Consider the following 26,202-nt stretch of genomic DNA (forward strand, 5'->3'; position numbering starts at 1 on the left):
TTAAGCTAAAACATGGTTACTTTTTTATTTAAAGAAAAAAATGATATCTTAATAAATACTGCAGGAACATTAACCAAACAAACATACAAAGTGACTTCAACATTTAAAAAATGTAATGAATGTTCTGTTTTATAACAGTTATAACTTATTTTCTTTGTACAATATTTAAATACAGAAAGCACTTGCCAGCTATTTTTGTAATACTGCCCAAAGCATAATGCTGCATCAATCAAAGCATATTATGTGGGTAAAACGTCTGTATTTTGTGGGAAATGACTGGAATGGTATTTTCTTGCAGAGACAAAACAAAGTGCTTGTAAGACGTAGAACCAAGTGTTGTAATCCTTAATCTCCTATCCTGCCACATTTTAATGGGAACACAGCTTTAACACTTCAAAAATGAAGTATCATCATTGGAAAGAATGCTCGTTTTCAACAAGCGCCAATAACGAACAGGTCAAGTCTATCCTTCTTCTTTGAAAGAAGCTTCTAAGAGAAACTGGTCAGAAACATCTGCAAACTGTTGGAGAAACTGATTTATTTTCACCTGATGTGAGAAATCGGTCCACCAAAGAGGGACTTGGCTGAATCTGGTTACCTCAGGTTCAACGCTCTCTCTCCCTCTCAAGATATGTATATGCTCAGCCTATAGGATTGATGCTATATCCAGTTTCCATTTGAGAGCCCTTAAAGCTCTACTGTACCTCTGGCTCCTTCTCCTATGAATGCTATTGGAAGAAAATGAAATAAGGAATACCCAAGGGTCATCAAATATAGCCATTTTGGAGAATATCCATCCATGTGCCAATTCAACAACCAGCCATGTTGACTTGAGTTTGTACTGATTTGAATTCAGAGAACTTTGCTTAAAATCTGTGCTTTTCTGTTATTTTTCCTTCACTCCATACATAATCTGGTTAAAACTATCTAAGATTTCCTTTCCCCATCGATCCTTCCATAACCACAACTCACTGAAGTTTTTATTTAACTTTGCAGTTTCAGATATCTATGATGGCACAACCCTACAATGTATTTTCTAAACAGGGCACAAAAAGAAAACTCAGTGTATTACCACTTTTCAAATGACAATCACATTGATTAACAGAAACATAAGACTGAATAATAACTGGCAGACTCTTTCTACTTGATCTATTCCATTTCTTGTGCTAGTCTGCAGACCTTGGAAAACTGCAAAAGGCTTTCTCTTCACTACTATCTTGTTCAGCTATCGCAGGAAGGCAACATTTCAAAGCCTCATACAGCGTTTCCTCTCAATACCCCATGGGTCTTGATATAATTTCCATTTTAATGATGAGCTGGGAGGAAATTAGATCACATCCTCTGGAAAACTAAACTCTAAGGTCACAGTGCCAGTTCCCCAGTGAGGAGGGTGTATTAATATTTTTAAAAAGGAGATTAAAACATTTAAAAATTAAATCAAAGCAGATAGCCATGAATAGATTGTTAAGAAAAAAAAGCAAGCACCAGACAGGGTGTGATTTTTCTTCTTAGAGGTACTCATTCCCCTCCTCATCTATTACTAGAACAATTGAACCTCTCATTTTTTGGGCATAATCTTCCAAGTCACATTTTCAAGATCTTGAAAGTCTTCTCTTCCCACCACTTGGTCTACATGCTGAACTCTTTAAGTACAGTATCCCACAAAAGATGAAGAATATCCTTTAAAATGGTCGCTAAGCCCCCATCATATATCACTTTGGCTGCGTACTCCATTCGATCTTCACCTTTTCTCATTGGATTTTCTTGTCCTTGTTATCTGAATTCCAACAGATTCACATTACAGTGCAACTCTTTGCTTTGTCCTTTCGTAAGTCTGTAGCAACTGTGGATAGTTCTGGTCTGCCAGGCATATGTGAAATCCGCTTTGTTGCCCTTTGTGATTTGTTTCTCTTAACATTTTTATTTGTCTTATTTACACATGCCAAGGTGGCAACGTGGAAAATGTCTCTTACGCTGTTTTCTGACTGTAAGGCTGAGCATTCAATATAAGTAGCTGCTCCAATTTGTTTGGCCATGTTTGCACCCTGGAAAGAAAAAAGAAGACATTTCAGTCAATAGCAACCCTTTTGGAAAAAGTCATGGTATAAGACAACAATATCGTATATGTTTTATAATATATTTAAAATATTTTGCCAAGTATTCTAAGTAAAAATATCATTCTAAGTGGAATTAACCTTCTTTGAAGCTTTTAAGAATATTGGCCATCCCTTATAATTTATTATGTCCCTTTACACATTCTAGTCTTATTGACCCTTCCACAAAAGGTGCCTTTCCATTGCTTGGCCTCATGCATGGGACGTATTCCTTGGCTTTGACTCTTAATCCCTAGTTTCCTTCAAAGCTTAGCTCAAGTACCACATTGTACCTGAAGTCTTTTTTCTTCCTCCAAGCTCTTTTTGCCTCCCTCTCCCCATCCCCTTCAGAAAGCCTATTTATTTGTACGTGTTATGTTCTCTTCTTTGAAAGAATGAAGGCTCCTTGAGGGTAGGGACTGTTTCATTTTTGTCTTTGTATTCTCAGTACCTAGTGCAGTGCCTGGCATATAGTAGATGCATAATAAATTCTTATTGGTTGTTCAGAAAAAAAAAAGAATATTGGCCATAAAGTCTTTAGCCAATCATTAGGTAGAAGGTTCAGAGACCTTCTTCCCAATTAATCAAACAATATTTTCTTGAGCACTGGGCTTGGGTATTGGACCATCAATGAATCGGAACAACTAGAACCAAGCTCTCAGGTGGTTGGCCTAAGATTTTTCAGAGAAAGAAGGGCACTACTAAGGAAATGATTGAGCATCATTATCAACAACAGCAACAAATAGTTATTGAACTAGTGATAAGTCTTCCAGGTCATAGCAAAACAGAGTGAGACACATTATACCTCACTGAATGGACAAGCCTGACTAAAGAAGACTAATGATTTGAAGAGCTTAAGTACATGACAGCATTTGATTTTGGAAACTGAGTCTTGCTCCCTGTTCTAAAACCATGAATGGTATATAGTTTCCATGGGTTATATATAATATGGTGTATATGATCCCATGGATTAACAGCTTGTCGGAACTAGAAAGGACATTAGAGCCATGGAGTCCAATCCCCCAGCTGCATGGCTGAAGGAAAAGACTACCAAAGCAGTTAAGAAAATTGCCAAGGTTATGCAACTAATTAGTAGTAGAGCCAGGATTCAGACCTAAGACTAGCTTGAAGTTCAATACCCTTTCTACCACAACACCTTCTTTTGGTCAATTCTACTTTACTGGGATAGATGGAATGAGAATAATTAACCAAGTAGATAGATGACAATGGGGGTGGGAGGAATTAATATTAATTTTTTAATGGCAAAAACAAAACGTGGAAGAATATACTGCTACAGGGACTGAACAGAGGTCTCTATTGCCTCTTTAAAAAAATTAATTTGTTTGCTTGTTACATTTAAATACCCACTTAATCCCCTTTCTCCCCTCATTTCATTAGAGTACGTATCATTTGTCAAAAAGATATATAGATAGATAGATATGTAAATAAAACTATTTTTTACTTATTTTTATTTACCAGTGCTTTCTCTAGAGTTGGAGCTATACAAGTCATTCTACAAACACACTTTTATTGCTGATTGCCTCTTTGAAATGCAAAACAAGGAGTTTCTAAAGGTAGGCAATCCCACCAGTGTGTACAGATGGAAAGCATACATACATGGCCAGGACAGCTTATTCAAATGTTCCCAGCTTTGCTAATTTGAAACACAATCTGCTTCCATGAAAATAAAGAACAAGTGGAGCACAGTGGTTATAGTACTGAATGCTAAGTAAAGTTCAAGATGCTTCAAAATAAAATCTTTTTAGTGCCTGGGTTTCCTAAAGGAACAACTGTTAAAACAGCTTCTCCTAGCTCACTCTCTGGGAGAATGCCTATGGAAATTATGATCCTCTAAAACACTCTTTTATGGGGTGCTCTCGTTTAATAGCAAAGACCTTTTTAGCAGTTTATTATGCCACTGACTATAAAGCAAGATTAACTCTCTTAAAAGGTATTATTGAGTCTGAAGGGGAGCTATCTTAAATCCACAGAGCCTTGGACCCAGTGAGAATTACAGAGATGTTTACAGGGGCCAAATGCAGGCAACTATTTATGTATTCAGTGATGCAATATCATCTAGTTAGCAAACTGAATTAAGTAGTATAACATCTCTGAATTACAGTTCATTCTTTCTGCATCAGCCCAGTGGTGTGCACAGACATATATACATGAATGAATAACAAGATACATAAAAAGTTAATTTAAATCAGGAATTTGTTGCAATAGATCTCTGATCTTTTAGTAAGCTCATGTTTCATTTTTTTCCCCAAGGGCAACGAATCTTTTCCTCCAATCCAACGTTAGAACTAACTAGAACTTGGGAATAGACAGTTAGGTGGTAAAGTGGATAGAAGGGATGGGGGGCTTGGAATCAGGAAGACCCAAGTTCAAATCCTGCCTCAGACACTTAAAAAAAATTTGGGCAACTCTCTTTAAATTCTCTCAGCCTTCATTTCTTCACCTGGAAAATGAGGTCTTGGGACTCAATGGTCTCAGCTCTAAATCTATGATCTTTTGGCTCTAAAAAGAGCAATGTTTAAATCTACTCACAATTAAAAGACAAAAAAAAAGATAAGCAAGGGGACAGCTAGGTAGCTCAGTGGATTGAGAGCCAGGTTCAAATCTGGCCTCAGACACTTCCCAGCTGTGTGACCCTGAGCAAGTCACTTAACCCCCATTGCCTAACCCTTACCACTCTTCTGCCTTGGAACCAATCCTGTGTTCCAGAAGGTAAGGGTTTAAAAAAAAAGATAAGCAAGTCTTAATATACTTGAATTCATATAACAGAATACAGTTGCTTCCTGACATGGTGCTCCTTCAAAATTTCTGACTAGAGAGAGTTTACTTTGATTGGAGGTGCTGGTCAGTGGGAAGCATCTCCTAGCACCTTTGCATTCCCGACGGAAGATACACAGCTCTTTATTGCTACTCGGTATTCACAAGCCAAGGACCAGTATACAGACCTGATCATAAGATACCGGTGTTTGCCTGTGATTTGAAAGTTCTACTAATGTGCTAACATCCGTGCGAAGATCAGACTTGCAGCCAACTAGCAGCATCTTGGTGTTGGGACAAAACTCCTGGATTTCGCCTTTCCACTGTAAAAGAGAAGGTTGGAACATGAAGAATGTGCTGGCGCTGCGAAACGACGCCACTGCTTTGGTGGCAGACAATGCAAATGAAACTTGCCTTTTTTCGCACAATTCAGAACTGTTTCCTTTTGCATAAGGAAAGTGAACTTGTATTAACTTTCTACAGAGACGACTTTACACCCTGGTGGCTTCGCGGCTGGGAAGGATGCCCTAGGCTCTCTAGTCCAGCCTCCTCGTGTTCCAGAGGGCATCAAGAGATTTGCCCAAGGCTACACAGCTAGCACGCGGAAGAGAGGGGGTCTCAAGTGTCTGCACTTTGAACATAGACGTATCACATGACAAATGCTAATGCATATTCATTATCTGCTTTTACTCCAGGAGATACATGGTTGGGACTTGTCAGACATTGCATATAATATTTAATATTTTTTTTTACTTCTCAGATTATAAGTAGATAGAGCAGAAAGAGTTTTTAAAAGTCTATTTTTTAAACCCTTAACTTGTCTTAGAATCAATACTTTGTACTGGTTCCAAGGCAGAAGAGTTGGAAGGAGCAGGCAATGGGTCACACACCTAGAAGTATCTGAGGCCAGATTTTTGAAGCCAGGACTTTCCCTTACTGCTCTCAATCCACTGAGCGACCCAGCTATTCTCAAGATGAAAGTCTAACAAGAGTAATTGGATTCTGACAGATGCCCAAATTGTCAAATGTTCTGAGCCAGTAGCCTCTAAATCATTCATTTCTAGGAAATGATTCAAGCATTGCTGAATCCACCAGGACACAATATCAAGTGTCTCACTTGGGACATCTTTCTCATTGGCTTATAGCTAGGTGGCACTGTGGATAAAAGCATCAGGCCTGAAGCTAGGAGAACTTGGGTTCAAATCTGGCCTCAGACACTTCCTAGTTGTGTGACTCCGGGCGAGTCACTTAACCCCCATGGCCTAGCTCCTGCATGTTTGTCTTAAGAGTTCTTGCCAAAGCAGAAAGTAAGGGTTTAATTAAATTAAAAAAAAAAAAAAGACAGTCTCAAGCTTGTGGGACGAATAACACAACATACTCATCCTTAGTCCATTCCTCATCGTGAACAAATTCACTTGGGAATGAAGTTCTTTTAGTATGGTGGGAAGAACACTGAATAAGAAATCAGTCGGGTTTTAAGTTTCAGCTCTGCCATTAATTCTGTTTCTATGGCCCTGGGCAAATTACCTCTTCTGGACATTCTGTAAAATGGGAGTCATTTGTTTTCAATGGTTTTCAGGCTCTCTCCAGCTCTATGAATTTATGAATGTGGGAGTCCTTTAAAACTTAATTAATATAATTTAATCTATGAATTTAGGGCTCCATTTTCAACAGTACCTCAGGGATATGATTTCATCCACACGGACACCCTGTTCACTGAGGCACCCCTTCCACCTCTTAGCAGATGGTTTTCAGGAGTTGCTGTGGCCAAAAACATGAACTGCCAACCTTCTGGTGATAAGCCTCTTATAGAACCTAGCTAGCCTGGTCCCCAGGTGACATCTCTAGACCACATGCTCAGGCCTGATGGGATGGGTCAAAGCTAGCACTTCCGGGTCCAAGGGTCACCTCCACTCCACAGTGAGGCACGGAGTGGGGACAAGATTAGTCACTAAACCAAAACAAAAAACCCTTCATAAATCATGCAGAGTAGAGCTGCCTGCATTGGCAGTTGCTTGGCAGAAATATCTCCCTGCTCAGCTTGTTTGTCTTGGCCAAGTCAAAAGTAAACAGGGACTACCCTTAGGGATAAAGTCATGATGTCTGCAAGGTTTATCTCCTCGGTCTCCAGGCTCTTCCTTTCTGCATTCTTTTCCCCATTCGGGGGCAACCCCTCCCTAGCACTTCAGATACCCGGGGCCTTCCATTCCTCTGCCACCCCTTCCCTATTAAAACAGGAAATGAGCCCACAGAATCATGTTTGCTTGCTGACTGTCTGGTGACACTTCAACTGAAATTCATTCACATATTTTTTTTTACCCTTGTTCCAATCTCTAACCAAAGATGAGGCTTTTTCTCCTATTATCTCTAACTGTAGAAAGTTTTTCCAGCAGCTGGCATAGTACTTGGCACATAGTGGGTACTAAATAAAAATGTGCATCCCTATTGGTGGCTTCAGAGAGCAGACAAAACAAGAATTGAAAGTCAGCATGTGAGGGGGATGTGAGAGATGGGTTCAAATGGGGTGGGGGTCCTACTTGGTTGCCTCTGAAATTAATGGAGTCTTTTCAGGTTAATTAAGAGAGAGAGAAGGTTGGGTCGTGCTTCCTTACTCAGAGGGGGATAGCTGGGGAGAATGCACTGTCCTGGAGATTTCTTCCCATTTACAGACAGTATCTGTGTCCCTTCATCACCACTTTCTCTTGGGATTGGGAGGCTGATCCTCAGAAGTCTTAGACTCCCAATTGGACCCATGATCTCATCTCATTTTAACCCAAACTCTTCACTAAGGCTTCCAAATTCATAGGATTATGAGAACACAGATTTGGGGCTGAAATTATCTTCACTGGTGAATCTAGTCTAACCTCCTCATTTTACAGGTGAAGAAAGATATCCCCCTCCCCACAGAAAAATAAAGACACTTGTATGATTTCACACAAGCATCAGAAATGGGATTTGTACCCAGGTGCTTTGACTCCGAATCTAGCATTCTTTTCACTATAGCAAATTGCTTATAATCTTATTGATGGGTTTTGTCATAGGACAGTCTCCATTTTTATAACAGAATTTACCACCATCATGCCATGAAACACGTTGTCTCTTCTAATATCTTCTCCTTGGTTATGAACTGTCTAATAAAGTGTTGTGTGAGATATGAAATCTGATAAAATATTGAATGAGGTCTTCTTTATAAATAAAGGTCTTCCTGAAAGCATTATGATGAATAAATGTGAGTCAACTTATGGACTTGAAAACTAAGGAGAAAATGGAAAACACAATCAATCAACAAAAATTCTCTTTCTACTAAACTTTTTAAAAAATGTTTCTAAAAGGGGGAAGCTGGGTACCTAGAGATGGGAGGTCCTAGGTTCAAATCTGGCCTCAGACACTTCCCAGCTGTGTGACCCTGAGCAAGTCACTTAACCCCCATTGCCTAGCTCTTACCACTCTTCTGCCTTGGAACAAATATGCAGAATTGATTCTAAGGCAGAAGGTAAGGGTTTTTTTTCTTAATGCTTCTAAAAGTATATGCTATTTCATAATTCTGTGAAAAAAAATTCTGAAGTAGTGAGATTACCTACAAGTTTAATTGCAGGAGCATAGAAAGTCTTTTTTAAAGAAAGCTCTAATCATAACATCCAAGCCAAGATCTCAAGGTCTCTAATAGTAAGAACTCAAAACTTTTCTATTAATAGGTCAGACCTAAGATACTGAAATGTGTTCAAATTTATCAGATACTTGCCTTTTTTAGGACACTGTCAAGAGTCTCTGGTCTACTGATGTCAAAACAGATCAATACAGCATCAGAATCAGGATAGGAAAGGGGCCGGACATTGTCGTAATAAGGAGAACCTATAAACAAAAAAAAATGTGTTTTAATTTAGAGCTTAGAACATTTCTTCAGAGGAACAGATTTACATTGCCCATATCCTCAAGTGTCCAACCATATTTGTTTCCCCCAACTTAGATTTCCCAGATTAATGTGAACATTGTTTCCCATCTCTTCATTCTATTTAAGAGACCAAGGAAAAATGTCACACATACAAAGAAACTGTATCAATAGCCCACTTTTTAAAAAGAGAGGAGCCTACTTATATATGTAATCCTTTAAAATAATAAAAATAATGGACTAAAAGCTAAAAGGGACTCTTAGAGAAAATCTAGTCCAAACTCTCCAACCTGCCTTGTTATTTTAGGATGAGAATTGACACCCAATAAAGGTCATGTACTTTCTCATGGTCCCACCAGCAGTAGTAAAAATGGCAGCTTTGGAATTTTGAAATGAAGTTCTCTGAATCCAAATCCATTGCTCTTTCATTATATACCAGACCAGAAAGGTCAAAGAGGTGTAGTGCTCTGCATTAAAACTGTATTAATACAGGGCAGGTAAATGGCTCAGTGGATGGAGAGCTAGGTCTGGAGATGGGAGTTCCTAGGTTCAAATATGGCCCCAGACATTACACCCAGCTCTGTGACCCTGGGCAAGTCACTTAACCTCCATTGCCTAGCTCTTGAGTCTAAGACTGAAGGTAAGGGTTTAAAAAACCTGCATTAGGAGCTCAAAATTATATATCTCTTTGTAATTTGCAAAGTATTTGATATGCATCATCTTGTTGGTTGATCTTTACAACCATGTGAGATACCTACCATTATTATCCTCATTTTATAAGCAGGGAAACCAAGGTCAAAAATCAAGAGTTAAATCTAGATCTTCTGAATACCAAATCCAGTACTCTTTTCTACTATATTACTTTTCATTTGCTACAATGATTAGTTTCCCTGTACCTCTAAAAGGAAGGCTCGCATTAAAAATGTCACATATTCCTTAGAGATGACTTGGCCTACTTATCGCCCCTAGTGGATGGAGGTATGAAATAAACTTCTCTGAGGGAAAGCCAATAGAGAACAGATGGAAATCCTGCTCTGGGTCCCAAGAAGAAAGAGGGTACAGAGATTAAAGAGCATTTAAATATTGTAAGCTTAGTTGTGGGTAAGTTTTGGGGGGACCCTTTGTTTAGCCTTGAAAGGTGTGTGCTTGTTATTTGAAAACTCAAAAGACACATTTCATGATGGATAGGACCAATGACTGCTCCATGCCATTCAGCATTCTGTCTTAGAAGGTAGCATCATGGGCTAATTGAGGACTTAAGGATTGAGGCAATTGATGTAGTACCATCAGATTCTATTAGAAAAATCAGGAAAACTCTACACTCTGAATTCACAACTTATTTTAACCACTAGAATACTCATAATTTTTTAAACCATTACCTTCTGTCACAGAATATTAAGTATTGGTTCCAAGGCAGAAGAAGTGGTAAAGGCTAAGCAAAAGGAGTTAAATGACTTGACTAAGGTCACATAGCTAGGAACTGTCTGCGTCCAGATTTGAACCCAGGACCTCCTCTTTCCAGAAGGACTTAGAGCTCTCAGTCCCCTGAGCCACCTAGTTACCCCCTTTTATATATATTTTTTTGAATTGAAAATTTTTATTCAATTAATTTAGAGTATTTTTCCATGGTTACGTGATTCATGTTCTTTCCCTCCCCTCTTCCTCCCCTTTTTTATATTTTTAAAGAACCCAAAGAATAGAAATATGTATAAAGTCAACATAACAACAAATTATTTTCAATGCAAAATTGAATTACATCTCTAATTGGTACTTATATTGGTTTCAACATGCAAGCCCTTTAGAAGCATATGTTTTGTATGTATTTAAATCATTGTACGAGTTTAAAAATTCAATTCTAGCTCAAAGGAATTTCACCAGAGTTTAAGAAGAAAATTCAAAGCTCAAGTGTTTGTGATTTTTAAAAGTCACAAAGCTTTTCAAGTTTTAATGTTTCAGGCAAGCTATACTTTTGGCATTATTGTCTAGCATGGGAAACCATTCTCTACTTCATGGCATGTTTTTCCTTGAGGAATCAAGAGCTAAGTAAGCCAAAGTCAAGAGAAAATAAAAATGAGGCTGTGGTTGCTTTTGTTGTTGTAGTTGTTTGGGGGGGTGGGGAGGCAATCTTTAGAAATATCTATTTAAAATGCAAATTTCCAAACAAACTTGATTCTCCTTAATCAAGGTATGATTCTACTTGGTAAGTCATTAAACAAAAGTTGAAAGGCTTTTTTTTTTTTCCCAAAGCACTTTAGACATATTCTGACATATCCATTCTGTAAGGTAGATACTACAAATATTCTTATCCCCATTTAACAGAAAAAAGGACAACTAAAGGCCAAAGAAACAAAATGATATGCCCAGGGTCATACACAGAGAGGAAGAGGCAGAGGCAGAATCAGAACCTAGATCTCGCAGCTTTCTCCTGTATCAAACTGCTAACTTGGAAATTATTAAGAGCTTCTGGTATCTGAAGACTTCCTTTGCATAAATCTGCTGAATCCAGGGGTCATGTGGAAAAATTCAACCATTCCATTTGTTTCACTGAGATAACTTCAGGCCAAATGTGTGCCTGTGAAGCAAGAGGAAAAGGAATGTGGCAAAGATAAAGAACAAGAGTGTGAACAAGTAAAGATAGCCTGAGCCAGCGCTCTGCACGGTTACTTACAGCTGCTTCACTCTCTGGTCAGGAATCAGTGACCTGATGGAGCAGGGGTTGACAGCTGGGAGATGCTTTGTCTTTGCCCAAATACGTATAAAAATCAATCTCCTGAAGGTCAAGGAGGTAAGAAGCCACCTGTAAGGCTCCTTTACCCAAGGAATCTACAAATGAGACCACCTCCGAAAGTAGGAGTTACTTCTATGACTACTAAGTTCAGTACTGGGAACAATAGCCTAATAATCCAATGATATAGTCATTTGTGAGAAGGGACCCAAATGAAATGGCTTCCAAAAGGCTAATGGATTCTGGCTAGGACCAATAATAATCAAGCCAATAATGCTTATGGCCTTCCTATCCATTTCCCAATTTTGACTTTCCGGCTCAAATTTTCTCCAAGTTTGTTATATTCTTCCTATTTCTGGATTGAAAAGCTAAGTTTTATAATGCTTCCATTATACTTATTTGCTATTTGATTTGCAATAAAATTTCAGATTTTGTAGTAGAAATCTAAATTTCCAAAATCAATCTTCCTCTTTAACTCATATACTTTCTCTTGAAAACAGTTCCTGCTAAAAAAGACTTTACAGTCTACTTGTTGTTTAGTCTTCTCTGACTCTTTTTGACTTCATTTGGGGTTTTCTTGGCAGAGATACTGGAGTGGCTTGCTCTCTCCTGCTACAGTGCTTATATATATAGAGAGAAACTAAGGCATTCAGGGTTAAGTGACTTGCCCAGGGTCACATAGCTATTACCATCTGAGACCAGATTTGAACTCAGGAAGATGAGTTATCCTGATTTCAGACCCAGCACTCTATCCACTACACCACCCAGATTTCAGGTGTCAAGACATCACCCTGTTATATCATTGATCCTCTTTGAAATGAAGGACAAACAAGAATTCTTTCTCTTAAAACATTTCCCAAAAGCTAAGAGGCTAATGAAACTCTTAAGGGATCTTTCCAATGACTCATTGTTAGCATCTGGAAAGACCTACCAAAAAAGTTCTGTGATTCTGTTTTTAAAATTTACTTAATTCTCTTTCTTGAACATGCCTATCAATAAAAAAAGTCAGCCATCTCTCTAGGAAGGTTTTAGATTTAGATCTGACCTGAAAAGACAGGATCTCTGAATTTTTCCCAACTCAAGAGATCTGGGTTATTAAATATTCCAACCCTAATCTTTCCTTGCCCTTGCTCCCCACCAAAAAATAATAATATGAATATGAATAAAATAAAATCTTCACTAGACATCAATACCCAATTTAATGTTGTCAGTGTTCCACAAGAAAGAGTACTGGGACTGGAGGCAGAGGATTTGGATTCTTGTTCCACCTGTGGCAGTACCTCTGTGATCTTCTTCAGCCTTAATTCCTCACATACAATTTAAAGCTCTTCATCTATGATGATACACATAATGCTCTTTTGGCAAAAGCCTTATCTCCCCTTGTGTGCTTAAAGAATCTCTCTCCCCAACCCTCCTGTCCAAAAAAAAAAAAAATGGAGATCTTTAGGGTGTCTTTGATACAGCTTAGTTGCTCCTACTTAGCTGCATTCAAATAGGAAATCTTTTCTGTTAGTGTTGGTAAACCCCCAAAGGGCTTCCAAGAAGGAAGCTCTGGTCCTCTCCCCATTAATAGAATTCTTGTGGGAGTTGACTGGTTTGTTAGGGAGTTTTTGTATACATTTAAAGTTCTGTTTGTTTTAAATAAGCACTAAGTGCTTACATTTGCCAGGCACTTTTAAAATTATTATGATTTGATCTCAATAATCCCATGAGGCAAATGTTATTATTATCCCCATTTTATAGCTGAGGAAATAGGCAAACAGAGGTTAAGTGACTTGCTGGGGCTATATATCCAGGTTGGGAGTGGGATTTGAACTGAGGTCTTCTTGATTGCAAGCTCTCTACTATCCCACCTAGTTGTTTAAGTTTTAAGGTAAATTCAGTTAAGAACCTGCATTTACTTAGCCCATTGAGGCTGACAAAATATCTGACATGCATTTATCTCATCTAGGTCTCACAATGGCCTTGTGAACTGTTATGATTATCCCTATTACATAGGAGAAGAAATTGAGGTAAAGAGAAATTAAGCAAAATGGCTGTATTTGCACAATCTGTTATGTCTGGCAAAATTTGAATCCAGACCTTTGATAAAAAATAGTGCTAACAGTTTAAGGGAAACAAATTTTTTAAGGAAGTAGTGATCATCTGAAGCGATTCTAGAGGAAATCACAATGTAACATTTTTTTCTTGTACTAAGAAAATGTGCTTCTTCCTCAGTAAAATATAGCAAAAATGATAGAATATGCCATCAGGGCTGCCTCTATTTCTTCATATAAAGAACTGTGTATGTGGTTTGGGTGATGGGAAAGATATGTTGTTGGGTTGTTTTTCAGCTGTCTGACCCTTCCTGACACCCTCTTTGACAAAGATATTGAAGTGACTTGCTGTTTCCTTCTCCAACTCACTTTGCAGATGAGGAAACTGAGACAAACAGGAGTAAGTGTCTTGCTCAGGATCATATAGCTAGTAAGTGTCTGAGGTCAGATTTGAACTCCTAAAGAGAAGTGTTCCTAACTTCCGGCTGGACACTATCCACTAAACCGCCTAGCTGCCCTATATGCATGATATAGCAATGCCTAATAACAGCAGCTAGATGTAAGGAAATACATCAGCCCAATGAAACCAACAAAATCCATTTAGCTAACTAAGCTCCCTTAGCAATCCCGGATCAAAGTTTTATCTTGTGTTCTTTCTGAGTTTTCATCATTTTTAAGGCAATTCTTAGAATTTCCCTTTAAAGTCGATGCTTTTACATAAAGGAAGCAAAAGAGCTCTGAGACTGCATGCTTTAATCATTGAACACTTGTTAGATAACTCGCCATGTAACAAAAGCCCAAGAATTCCAGGAATTCCCTTGTGAAGTGAGAAGTAACATCTGGAGGAGAGAATCTTACCAAACTAGGCATCCATTGGAAGGTAATCTATCTGTTAAAAGAGCCACCACTTAGTAGAAGGCATCAGGGAGAAATCTATTGCCCCCCCTCCCCCAGGTCAAGTCCTATCAAGGAGGGATGATTTTTGTAGATTTTATCATTCTCCTTTTAAAGGCATCTAGCATAAATTTAGAGCAGAAGATAGCAGCAGAAAGCTAAACAGTTCACCATAACTCATGAGTCCTGTTTCCTAAACATTGAAGCAGAAATAAAGTCCATTTTTATAATCTTAAATTTTCTCTTGGGCTGCAATTGCCATGTGAGGTTCTTTTTGCTGCCTTACAATTTCTTGCTTTTATGTGAAGGAAAAAGTTCAGCTTTATCATCCTACCATTTCTCTTGCAGTGACATATTGAATTTTTAATTAAATCTCTTACCTATAACTTATTTTAACCTATAAGAGACTTTCAAAAGAAGAACCCCAGGGAAATCTAAATAGAAAAAGGATAAGTATATTCTTGGAGTGAAAAATTATTTTTAAAAGACTGAAGAGTTTGCCTAGGGATGAGAGGTACAGTAATGCATTTTTTTTTTCCTTCATGGGTCAATTGAGTTAGAGTAGCTAGAACTTGGCACATACAAGTGGTAAAACAGAAAAGGCCTTTTGAAAGTTCACATCTGCCCATCTCTGTCTTTAAGATCATTAATTCTGGGTGAGAGCAAAATTTCCAACCCAAGAATAGTCACAGAGTGCCTCACCCTGAAACTAATTCTTCAGACACATACCTGTCTGCTTAACTCACAGCTTCTCGAAGATAGAACAGACCATATATGTACATAATTAATGTATATATATATATACAGATTCCAGCCCAAAAGGAAGCCTGCGTGGATCCACTTACCATACCAGTTACAAATATTTTGAAACTTTAAAAATGGTTGTTAGTGAATGCTCTTCTAATTCAGTATTTTTATTATAATGTCTGCCTTAAAGTGGATGGTTTTCATGACCACTTTAAAGAATTTAAAGTAAAAGTCAGGAGTCAGACACTTGCATATTTCAGTTTGAGATGACTAGCAAAAAGCATTTGTATTAGATTGTACTGAATAATCACTAACATGTGTGACTATGTGATCTGACCTGTTATAAGATACCGTTTCATCATGCCATCACTAATCTAGATGAAAGCTTCAAATTATCAAGAATCTTAAGAATGTGCATCAAGTCTACCCAGACCTTTTAGATCTGGTTCAATAAAAGATTCTGTTCAATTCCTCCCCTCGCCCTCTCCCCTCAGTCCCACCAAACTGGTCTGCACTTTTGAAAAAATGCCAAGAAGGAAAAAAAAAGCAAAGTGCAATATCCACTAAAGCTTTCTCAATAAAGCTCGTTTTGTTCATTCTTCCCCATGAAGCCAGATTGATAGAAATTGTGTGCAGATTTCTTTAGAAAGAATTTGGAGGCTAACATAGCACCATAAAATGGGTTCAACATCTCTCAGGAATGCAAAAGATGTGTTCTTGTAGAATTTTGTAGCTTCATTCAAAGTACAAAATTTAAGAAATCTTAATCCAATTTGGCTAATGGAATTTGTAAGCACAATGCTGTCATTTATATTTAACAGATGAAGCTGTAGCATCACAAGAGGGCTAAGAAAAGCTCATCGTGTTGATGAGGAACTAGCCTGGAACCTCTCTATTCAGTAAAACTTATTTTATTTAAACCTTAGCTTCCATCTTAGAATGAGTCCTATGTACTGGTTCCAAGGCAGAAGAGTAATAAGGGCTAGGCAATCAAGGTTAAGTGACTCACCCAGGGTCACACAGCAGGAAGAATCTGAGGCCATATTTAAACCCAGGACCTCCCAGCTCTAGCTCTGGCTAGCCACCTAACTGTGGGATCCCTTTGGGCTGAGGATCCCTTTGATGTCTTTTGGGAATCTGGCTCTCTATCCCCAGGGCCTCTTGAGAATTTAGAATGAAGTCTAACTTCCCCACACTGCCTAAATAATAGGTTCATTTCATTGAACAGACCTTGAGGACATTTAAGAACCACTGCAACAGAAGAGTCGGTTGTTCTATTGGGAATGTGAATAAAGTCACCAACTGGGTGATAGCAACAGAGGCATCTGAAGGGCATTACAAATTGGCTTTTGGTTTCATTTCACATAGACTCCTAGACAGCCATAAACTAATCTGGGCAGCTATTGGCCCTTGGTGTCACATCTACATGCAAAATAACTGGATTAATGAGCAAACATCTGGTTAATTTAAGTAGTACCAATATGGCCAATCTGGATACCTTATTTGAGCGTCTAACTGCTCCAAATAGAGAGGAAAGGAAGCAGTTCCAAGTGGGGTTAAAAATGAATCTGAAAAAAAAAAATCTAGTCTCCAGAGACAGATGCAGACCGCCAAGTGTAATTGAACTTTCCTGTCCAACCCATAGCTCCAATGGAGAAACCCTCTTATGTGGTCTGATGCATCTGTTAGCAGATCTAATTGGGAAGCCAAGTGCTGTCATCCTGTGGAAATTGTCATCCAGATAAGAGATCTGTCCTGTTTCAACCTCCCCCCTTATGGAGCAGAGTGGAGTCAATCTAAGCCCTTGAGTCCAGTTTGATGGGGCTTCAACTACTTTTGGATACATCTAGTTCTTTCCCAGGCTTGTACTTTTAGTTTTTCACTTAGTATTTATCATGAGAGACTCTCATACTTCTTTGTCCCAACCTAAATCATGGTTTCCCTTTCACATTCACATAGCCAGACTAACCTTGCTCTCGATCACTTTATATTTGTGAAATAATATTATTCAAGCAGAAGTGGCATGCAGAAAAGGGGCAGCAAGTTCTAGTGTGTCCAGGAAGAGAATTAAGACTTTAAGACAGTTATTTACTTTATGTCTTTAAATGGAGTGGACAGTGGCTTCGGAAATGATTGTGCTATATTGGGGAAAGCACTGAACTGAGAGTTTAAAGACCTTAGTCCCAGCTTATTTATTTACTTATTTACTCATTTGTTTTAAATGCTCACCCCTTTCATCTTAGAATGGATATTGTGTTCCAAGACAGAGTGGTAAGGGCTAGGCAATGGAGGTTAAGTGACTTGCCCAGTTAGAAAGGGTCTGAGGCCAGATTTAAACCCAGGACTTCCTGCCTCTTGGCTTGGCTCTCAAAGTTCAGGCTTATTTGTCACCTAGCTGGGTGACTTTTGAATAAGTCATTTTTCTACAACCTTAGTTTCCTTTTTTTGTAGGATGGGGAAATGGGGCTCCCTTCCAAATTTAATTTATATATTATTATAAATGCAATGCAAGAATATTATTTTTAATGTAGTAAGCACTTTGGTTTTCATGTGAAATATATTACTGTGATAATAATGACATACAAAAGGATGACTAACATGTTTTGAGTTGCTCCTGAAGGTAGCTCATCCCATAGATCTCAAACACAATATTCTTACATATTGGGGTGCTTTTAGGAGGTTTTCATGGGGAGGAAATGGGGATTTATCTATGACATGGTAGAAATTTCCCTGGATCTGAAGACCAAGAGTTTGAGTTCAAATCCTGATTTAGCTATTTATTATAAAGTTTTCTTATTTGAAAGGGTTGAACTAAATCTATAAGGATCCCTCCAACCCAAAATCTCATTAATGCTATCAAATCAAATCCTACTCATTTTTTTTTAATCCTTACCTTCTCTCTTAGAATTAATACCAAGTATTGCTGGGTCTGTACCCCAAAGAGATAATGGACACAAAGACTTGTACAAAAATATTCATAGCTGCGCTCTTTGTGGTGGCCCAAAACTGGAAAACGAGGGGATGCCCATCAATTGGGGAATGGCTGAACAAACTGTGGTATATGTTGGTGATGGAATACTATTGTGCTCAAAGGAATAATAAAGTGGAGAAGTTCCATGGAGACTGGAACAACCTCCAGGAAGTGATGCAGAGCGAGAGGAGCAGAACCAGGAGAACATTGTACACAGAGACTAATACACTGTGGTATAATCGAACGTAATGGACTTCTCCATTAGGGGCGGTGTAATGTCCCTGAACAACTTTCAGGGATCCAGGAGAAAAAAAACACCATTCATAAGCAAAGGATAAACTATGGGAGTGGAAACACCGAGAAAAAGCAACTGCCTGAATACAGAGGTTGAGGGGACATGACAGAGGATAGACTTTAAATGAACACTCTAATGCAAATACTATCAACAAAGCAATGGGTTCAAATCAAGAAAACATCTAATGCCCAGTGGACTTACGCGTCGGCTATGGGGGGTGGGGGGAAGGAAAAGAAAATGATCTATGTCTTTAACGAATAATGCTTGGAAATGATCAAATAAAATATATTTAAAAAAAAAAAAAGAATTAATACCAAGTATCATTCCAAGGAAGAAAAAAGATAAAATTCAGGCAATGGAGGCTAAGTGACTTGCCCAGGATCACACAGCTAGGAAGTGTCTGAGGCCAAACCTGAACCCAGGACTTCCATCTCCAGGCCTGGCTCTCTATTCATTGAGTCACTTAGTTGCCCCAGTTATCCCTATTCTCAAGGGCTAACTCAATCCTTTTTCTCCTCATGAAATCTTAGTACACTCAGGTTCAAAGTGATCCTTCCCTGCTCTGAACTTGGCACATTCCTTCGTTTATCATTCATTAACTTGTCATTCACTAGCAATTAATCTAATGGGGTCTCAACATTCCTCATAAGTATTACTAAACTTTTCATTCACTTAGGAAAGAGACTGCAACTTACACTTTTCTAACTCCCACAATGCTTCACAGAGCCTGCACATAATATCTGCTCAATAAATACTGGTTGATTTGGTAATCATTGCTACATTTCTGCCCAGATGTTCCACACATTGTGCATATATGTTCAAATCACAGTAAAGTTAATTTGTTTTGAAGCCTCTAAGGCTTTTCTGGATTTAATTATATGCTAATCCCCAGCACTGCTGTAACATTTCTGGCCCTGTTGAGAAATATTTCATTAGAGTGCTTGTCACAAAGTCCATACTTCAAATTCAATGCATAAACTGCAAATACTGGCTCTAAATTGACAGGCACATATATTTCTGATGAATATTTTCCTTAAATAAAATGGGAGAAAATAGACTTAATTATCTTATGTATACTGACTAAAACTTTTTAAGTGCTTTTTAAAATGCTAATAATTTTCCAAAAAATGCAATAATTGTTAACTTAAGCATCCATAGGCTAAACACAGCTTGTATCACATGAATATTTTGAAGAATTTCTCCAAAATATATTACTCTGGAGGTTCCCTAGTATCACACATATTTTTCATTTTAAATGATCTTCCTCAACCAAAATGTGAATTACTTTTGCTAGGTTAAAAACTGTCATTAAGTAGGAACCAAAATTACTTGTAATTAATATATAATACTATTCATAGAAATTACTTAGAAATACAGCTATCTGGTGATCTTCTAATGACTAATTTTTATCAGTAGGCATTTGTAATGTTCCATGAATTAGCTCACTGTAGCAAAGGTGAAACACTTAGAAGCACTGGAAAATGTATGACAAGCTCATATCTAACTTGACTCCATAAAACAAGTATAATAAAATATTAGAAATAGTTATAAAGCACTGATCTATATACAGTGCTAATTGGATCCTTACAACAGCCCTGTGAAAGGATCAACAATCCCATTTTACAGGGGAGAATATAGGATCTTGGAGGATGAGATGGGGTTTCTGATGCCAATTCCAGTACTTTTTCTACCATTTGAAGCAGCTTCATATTTAAAACACAAAGTCATGCCCTCTAGGAATTTAATTGAACATGGAAATTATTTAGGTCATGGAATAATTATTTATGAGGTAGCTCTACCATCAGTGCAAAAGGATACTTTATACTAAAAACCCGAGTAGCATTGTTTTCAGCAGTTTCTTCTAAAATGCTTTTTCCATAGAATCATGGGTCAGTCTTTTGAGCAGGTTCTACTCAGCTGTTGGATTTGCAATGACTTTTTAAGGATGCTATAGACTGACTGGTAAATTCCTTCATGTAATAGATTCAATTAGAAAACTTTTTTTTCCTTCCTATTGGAAATGAATATACTAAACACCCCAGCTAATATAATGCAAATTGGGACCTTTTTTCCTAGGGATCACAAATAAAAGTGGAATTATGACAAGTTCAATACTCAAAAGTAAAAATCCATTATATTTTATAAACCTCAAAACAGGGGGAGTTTTACACCCTTCTCCCTGATAGGGTCTCCCTAATGGCTCCCAGTCTTTCTCTGACCCCCCAAAATAATACAAACATCTTGCATTTCTACCTCCTTGATTTTCTCATCTATGATTCTCTCCCCCTTTTACATATACTGATTTGGTCATGGCAGGAGGGGGAAGGAGAATTAGCTCAACTGTCTACAGAGCTAATTTTGAAAAATTTCTAAATTCCTAAATCTAACTTTTAGGCATTCAGAGACCTAGTTTACTTTTTTTTTAAATTAAGTTAACAACAGTTGGTAATAAACAATATAATCCAGGGTCAAAGATATGTAATTTTTTAATAACCTGAACCAAACAAATGTCAAGCATTTGTCATAAAATAATCCTGTTCAAACATTTGTTGTGAAAAGCTTCAAAGGAAATACAAAATACTAAAGTTACTTCAGATGACTGCTTGCTGATGCCAGGATTCCCAAGTTAAGTGCAATGACCCATAACAGTATTCATTTTACCTCTAAATGACAAACTTGCTTTGTGCAGAGTTTATTCTAAGAATTATAGCACAGCTTGGTGACTTTATCTCATTAAATAACTTTTTTTTATTTTTATGCTATAGTTTTAAATAATCCTATTTTCCCATTGTGACTTTTTTCTATAGATCTAATGTCCACATAAGATTTTTTACCAACTCCTAAAAAGATATTTTCTTCCTCTCAGTTGATATAGAAGCTAAACACATATGAGCTTGTGCAACACTGAATAAAAATACTGATTCCATTTTGGGTGATTATCTTTAATTTAATGAAAGGCAATGTTTATAAAGTTGCCAACCTAATGTAGTTTCTTTGTGCACTGATTATTAAGCTTCTGAGCAGCAATAAACACCAGGGAAATCTAATCTACTTAGTGACTCTATGCATAAATAAGTATGAACATTCATAAAATTTGCATGTTTGTCAAAAGTCTAAAATATGGAATTCTGAAAATCTTGTATCTAAATTATGCTAGTCTTTACATGTGAAGTACCATAAAGACTGCCCACAAAATATTTGCCTTCTCTGTACCCTAGAAATAAATCTACTTCTTTCATTTTTTCTCTTAGCAAACAGAGAAGTAAAAACACCCTTCAATTCTACAGCAAAGCCAAAAGAAACAAAAGTGATAGTTTCTGTGAAATTGGCCAGACCCTGCTTAGATTGACAATTACCTTTAACTATATCCCCTTTCCTCCTCTAAGAAGCCAAGGTAGTTGTATTCCCAGAGTCTGACTCAAAACACTCAGACCAAACTTCTAAAACTGAGAGAGGTGACCCACAAAATCTAAAATCTGAAGCCAAGGTATTGTCCTTGGGACAGAGGGAGCTCTGGTAAATATATGTGCCCTGAAAACTAGCTTTTACTGATGTCTTATTGTTCATTAGTTTATTGTCCTCAGTGACTTTGGAACCAAGGGCATGGAGGCATCAGAGTAAGGACTGCCCAAATCAGTTTGGCCAGGATAAAGCATTAAGACTTGAAAGAAAACATCTAAATTCAAGTTGTTGCTCATCCATTTACTAGATATGGAATTTGAGTCAAGTCACTCCTTTTACCTGGGCATATTTACTAATCTAAATGATGAGGTTGGAGATGATCTGGTTTAAGTACCATTTGTACATTCTATTTAAAGTCATGAGTAGGAAGAGAAAAGCAACAAATAAATGGATATAGATATAGATAGCTAGTAAAGCTTCATGAAATCTTAGGGAAGACAAAATTGCACTCTGGTGAGGAAGGTACTTGACTACCCTAAGCCTCAGTTTCTTTATCTATCAAATGAAGATTGTAGCTGTGGTGCCTATCTGGTAGGATTATGTTATAATCAGGATCAAATTAGATAATGTATATTCTCAAAGTATGATTTATAGATATAATCATAAGATCTCTTTTCCAACTCTACAATCCTACAAATTACGTAACCTCTACAGTCCTTTCTAGCACTAGCATTCCATGGGGACTAAAAGTAAGGTTGTCTGTCAAGGTTAATTATTGTCCATCAAACCACTTTTCCCAGGCATAGCAAAGTTCATAGGGACAGAAACGTTCATTGGTATAGGTGACTTTCCATAAGCAAACTACTTCTACCAATGCAGATCAGCACCTTTCCTGCAAGTTGGGGTCTTAGTTGATCTGCACGGAACCCTGAAGAAGTTAAGGATGAGTCAGAAATGGGACTTAAACCCCAGTCTTTCCTTTCCCAAGCCAGTTCTATCCATCATTTCTCTGATTTTCATGGGGCCATAGAGCTTGTAGAAAGCTGAGAATTCAATTAATCCAATCCACACATTTTTCAATTGAAGAAACTTCAAATTAGAGGCACTGGGTGATTTTCCAAGGAGCTAGAGGGAAAATCATCACAGTTGGCATTTAAATCCAGTTCTGATTCTAGAGCCAGTGAACTGTCCACTGTACTATAGTGCCTGCTATTATTCTAGCAGACTCGGCTTGGCAAAGGACAAGACATTGGGTTTAAGAGCCAGGAAGAGAATTCTGAGAGTGGATATGATAAACAGAAAAATTAAAAAAAAAAAACACACCCCTCTCTCAATGCCTATAAAGCCTTTCCTCTGTTGCTACTTTCTCTCTCTCTAAACCAGAGGAGAGTGGAATCTCCAGGGAGAAAGAAAGCAGTGTGGTCTCAACCCCTCCCTCCCTCTACCAGCCCCCTTAGCACATGGTGAGGCGTTGTGAAGCGCCTGGCTCTCCAAGTGGAAAATGAAAAGCTGCCCATCTGGGCTGGGATTGATTGTAGCAAAAGCGGAGTCTGGCACAGACTGCAGCTGAGAGAGGCTTTTAGCGAAAGGAGAATAGACTTTGCCTCCTCTCCCCTACTGTGCATGCGCGGGCTTTAACCTTGCTGCGAGCTCAGCGGGCTCCTTTCTCTGTCCCTTTTCTTGCCCTCAGAATCCTGGTTCAGTCCTAGGATCAGGGCTGACCACATTGCCCGACAAGGTTTGCAGCTAGACCGCTACCAGTCTAAAGAAATCAAGTCTCCTCCGCTTACTCCTCAGGTCGGCACCGACTAATATCCCTCCGGGGCAGATCGGACATGCCCGCACTTGTCTCCTAGTTAAGTCTTCACTTTAGCTTCCCACCCAGCCTGATCCTCGTGGCAGCTCAGTTTCGTTCCGACCTCCCAGATCCCACGTAATTCAGTTCTTTCCTGCTCCCCTGCCTCCCACTCCGCTAGCTCACCCAGGGTCCCCAGCTTTCTTTTACACCCCCCCCCTCCCTGCCCCCGCCCCAGTCCGACCCTAGGTGCGCGGTGCAGGCGCGGTTCCCTTGACAATGGGACTGGGAGGCTTTGGAACAACCTAACACCAGGGCTTATTCGTCCACCACTCTCTCACCAAAAGAATCCAAGGGACACTTCCCCCTAACATCCAGCCCTTTCCATCTTTTTACTTCTCTACATTCCCAATTCGAGAACTGTCCCAAAACTTATTTACCTATCCTCCCCACTTTAAAATCATGCCGGGGGAGAAGGAGGATGGTGAGAGAGCAGCAGCCCAGTTCTGAACTGAATTATCCCCTTCATAAAAAGAACCACAATCAATTGGAACGGAAACAAACACACACGCAGCCCCGACAGCGATTATTATATCAATACATCCTCTCCAAGTCTAGGGTTCAGAGGGACTGGAGTGGGCCTCATGATCTACTCCTTTTTTCAGGTTGCAAAGAAACCCTAAAAGGAGGGAAACCCTCCGTTTCCGAGCTTTCTCTCCCTCCCCCCACTACTCCTTTCCCGGCACCTCAATGTGGTACAACCGCCTGCACATACTTTCCTGTCATCGTCACGAATACCAGAGATTGCCTGCGCTCATGTTACTTTCTGGTAGGTTAGGATTCCACACGTAACCGCGCCTATTTGGGGATTTTCTCCCCTCCACCCACAATCACCACCACCTTCTCTGGTTTTCCTTCTCGCCCTCCTAGAAAGCCGTCAAGTTGGATACAGAAGGTATTCCCATGTTCAGAACTGGGTACAGAATATAAAGTAAACTCGTTGCCGTTTGTCACTTCAGATTCAATGACGCCACCCCCCTTCTCCCCTTGTGTTTGAGGGGCCAGAATTGTCCCCAACAGGAGCACCAAGCTTTAAGACAAGAGACCTCAGGCTATTTCTGTAAGCAGGTCCGAGAGTGCCTAGGTTACTTCGTGGAGAGTTAAAAGCCTACTATCATTTCTTTCCAGTTTCTCCTTTCTGCCCCCAGCCTTCGTTTCCGGCTCTTCCTTACTTCTCCGTCCCCATTAACTTCCTCCTCACAAAAAATAAAAATAAAAAGCATTTGTTGCTGAATTGAATTCATCTCGACCGGAACCCGGGGATTACTCACGGAGGAAAAACTTAATGGAGGCAATGTGGCATGCGGAGGGGAATGCCAGAGGGCGCACTGACCTCAGGGGTCCTTGGCACTGGCCCAGCTCCTGCCTAGGGCACATAAATCGCTCAATCTTAAAGCCAGCACACTCTACCCACAGCACCCCAATCCCTGCGATAAAGAAACAAGCCCTGGTCTCTTACCCGAAGTGTCCCAAAGGCTCAGCTCTATCCTTTGTGTGTCGATTTCAAAACTGGCCGTGTAATTTTCAAATACTGTAGGAACGTAATTCTGAAGGAACACACGGAGAATACAAGGAAAGAAATGAGGAACAAAAATAGGGTTAATTTAAAAAGTCAGCAAAATCTCCCTTCTCCTTAAAAAAAAAAAAACGCACGCAACACAAAACAGGCATCAGACACTCGGAACACTATCTTTCTCCCCTCACATCATCTCCCCAAAACCCCATGTCTGACTCTTCTCCCCTTCCCCCATCAAAATCAATCCGATCTTATGCCAGTCTAACCCTAGCACTTCTCTCAGATGAAAGACAAGTTTTAGAAGCAAAGGAGCTTAATCGGCAGTCTTCTAGCCCCAGTGCCTTCTAGCCCGATTCTTTCCCTTTTTAAGGGATCCCCCCACGCCAATAAGGTTGAAGAAGTGAAGAGACTAAAGAGGTCTGGGCATTAAAATAAATAAATAAAATAAAAACCCAAATCCACTGCTTTCCAGCAGCTTGGAATCTCTCCTGGACAGTGGCAGGGAAAGCTACACATACCTCGGGGAAGCAATCCTTAGCGAACACATGAAGCAGAGCCGTTTTCCCACACTGGCTGTCTCCAACTACCACTATTTTGCATTTCACGTTCTGATTAGGATCCATGATAGATTTATTGTTTAATTTCTGACTGGCTCTTCTCTCCTTCATTGATCTTGCCTTATTTTCTCTTGGAAAAGAAATTTTCTTTTAAGAGGAAAAAAAATGTATAAAAATCTTTGCATAAAAAATAAAAATTATAAATGAAGAGGGTGGCCAGAACCCCCGAAGCGCACAGGGCGTTGTGGAGTGGAAGTGGTTGGTTACTCCCCTTGAAACAAGTTTTATATCCAGGATTCCACACCTCGTCTCCCCAGTCCAATTCCGATCAGAATGCTTTGTTTCACGCTTTCTGCTAGGCTTTATACGCCGCGTCTTCCAATCCTGTTCTTTCTCAATGAGAGAAAGAAACTGATCCGCCTCCTCCCCTTTTATGGAGCCTGGGAG

The 26,202-nt window shown here is 39.0% G+C and overlaps 1 protein-coding gene across 1 annotated transcript; it reads right to left on the minus strand.

Moving 5' to 3' along the window:
* Positions 1 to 26,202, minus strand: RND3 (Rho family GTPase 3). The gene is made up of 5 exons (XM_001365172.3): positions 25,717 to 26,202; positions 25,142 to 25,229; positions 8,611 to 8,720; positions 5,057 to 5,191; positions 1 to 2,045 (listed from the first exon to the last, which is right to left on the minus strand). Exons 1-5 carry the CDS (start codon positions 25,864 to 25,866, stop codon positions 1,794 to 1,796), a joined length of 735 nt encoding a protein of 244 aa, XP_001365209.1. The 5' UTR covers positions 25,867 to 26,202; the 3' UTR covers positions 1 to 1,793.

The sequence above is a fragment of the Monodelphis domestica genome, chromosome 4 (genome assembly GCF_027887165.1).
Source record: "Monodelphis domestica isolate mMonDom1 chromosome 4, mMonDom1.pri, whole genome shotgun sequence".
NCBI classification, from domain to species: domain Eukaryota; kingdom Metazoa; phylum Chordata; class Mammalia; order Didelphimorphia; family Didelphidae; genus Monodelphis; species Monodelphis domestica.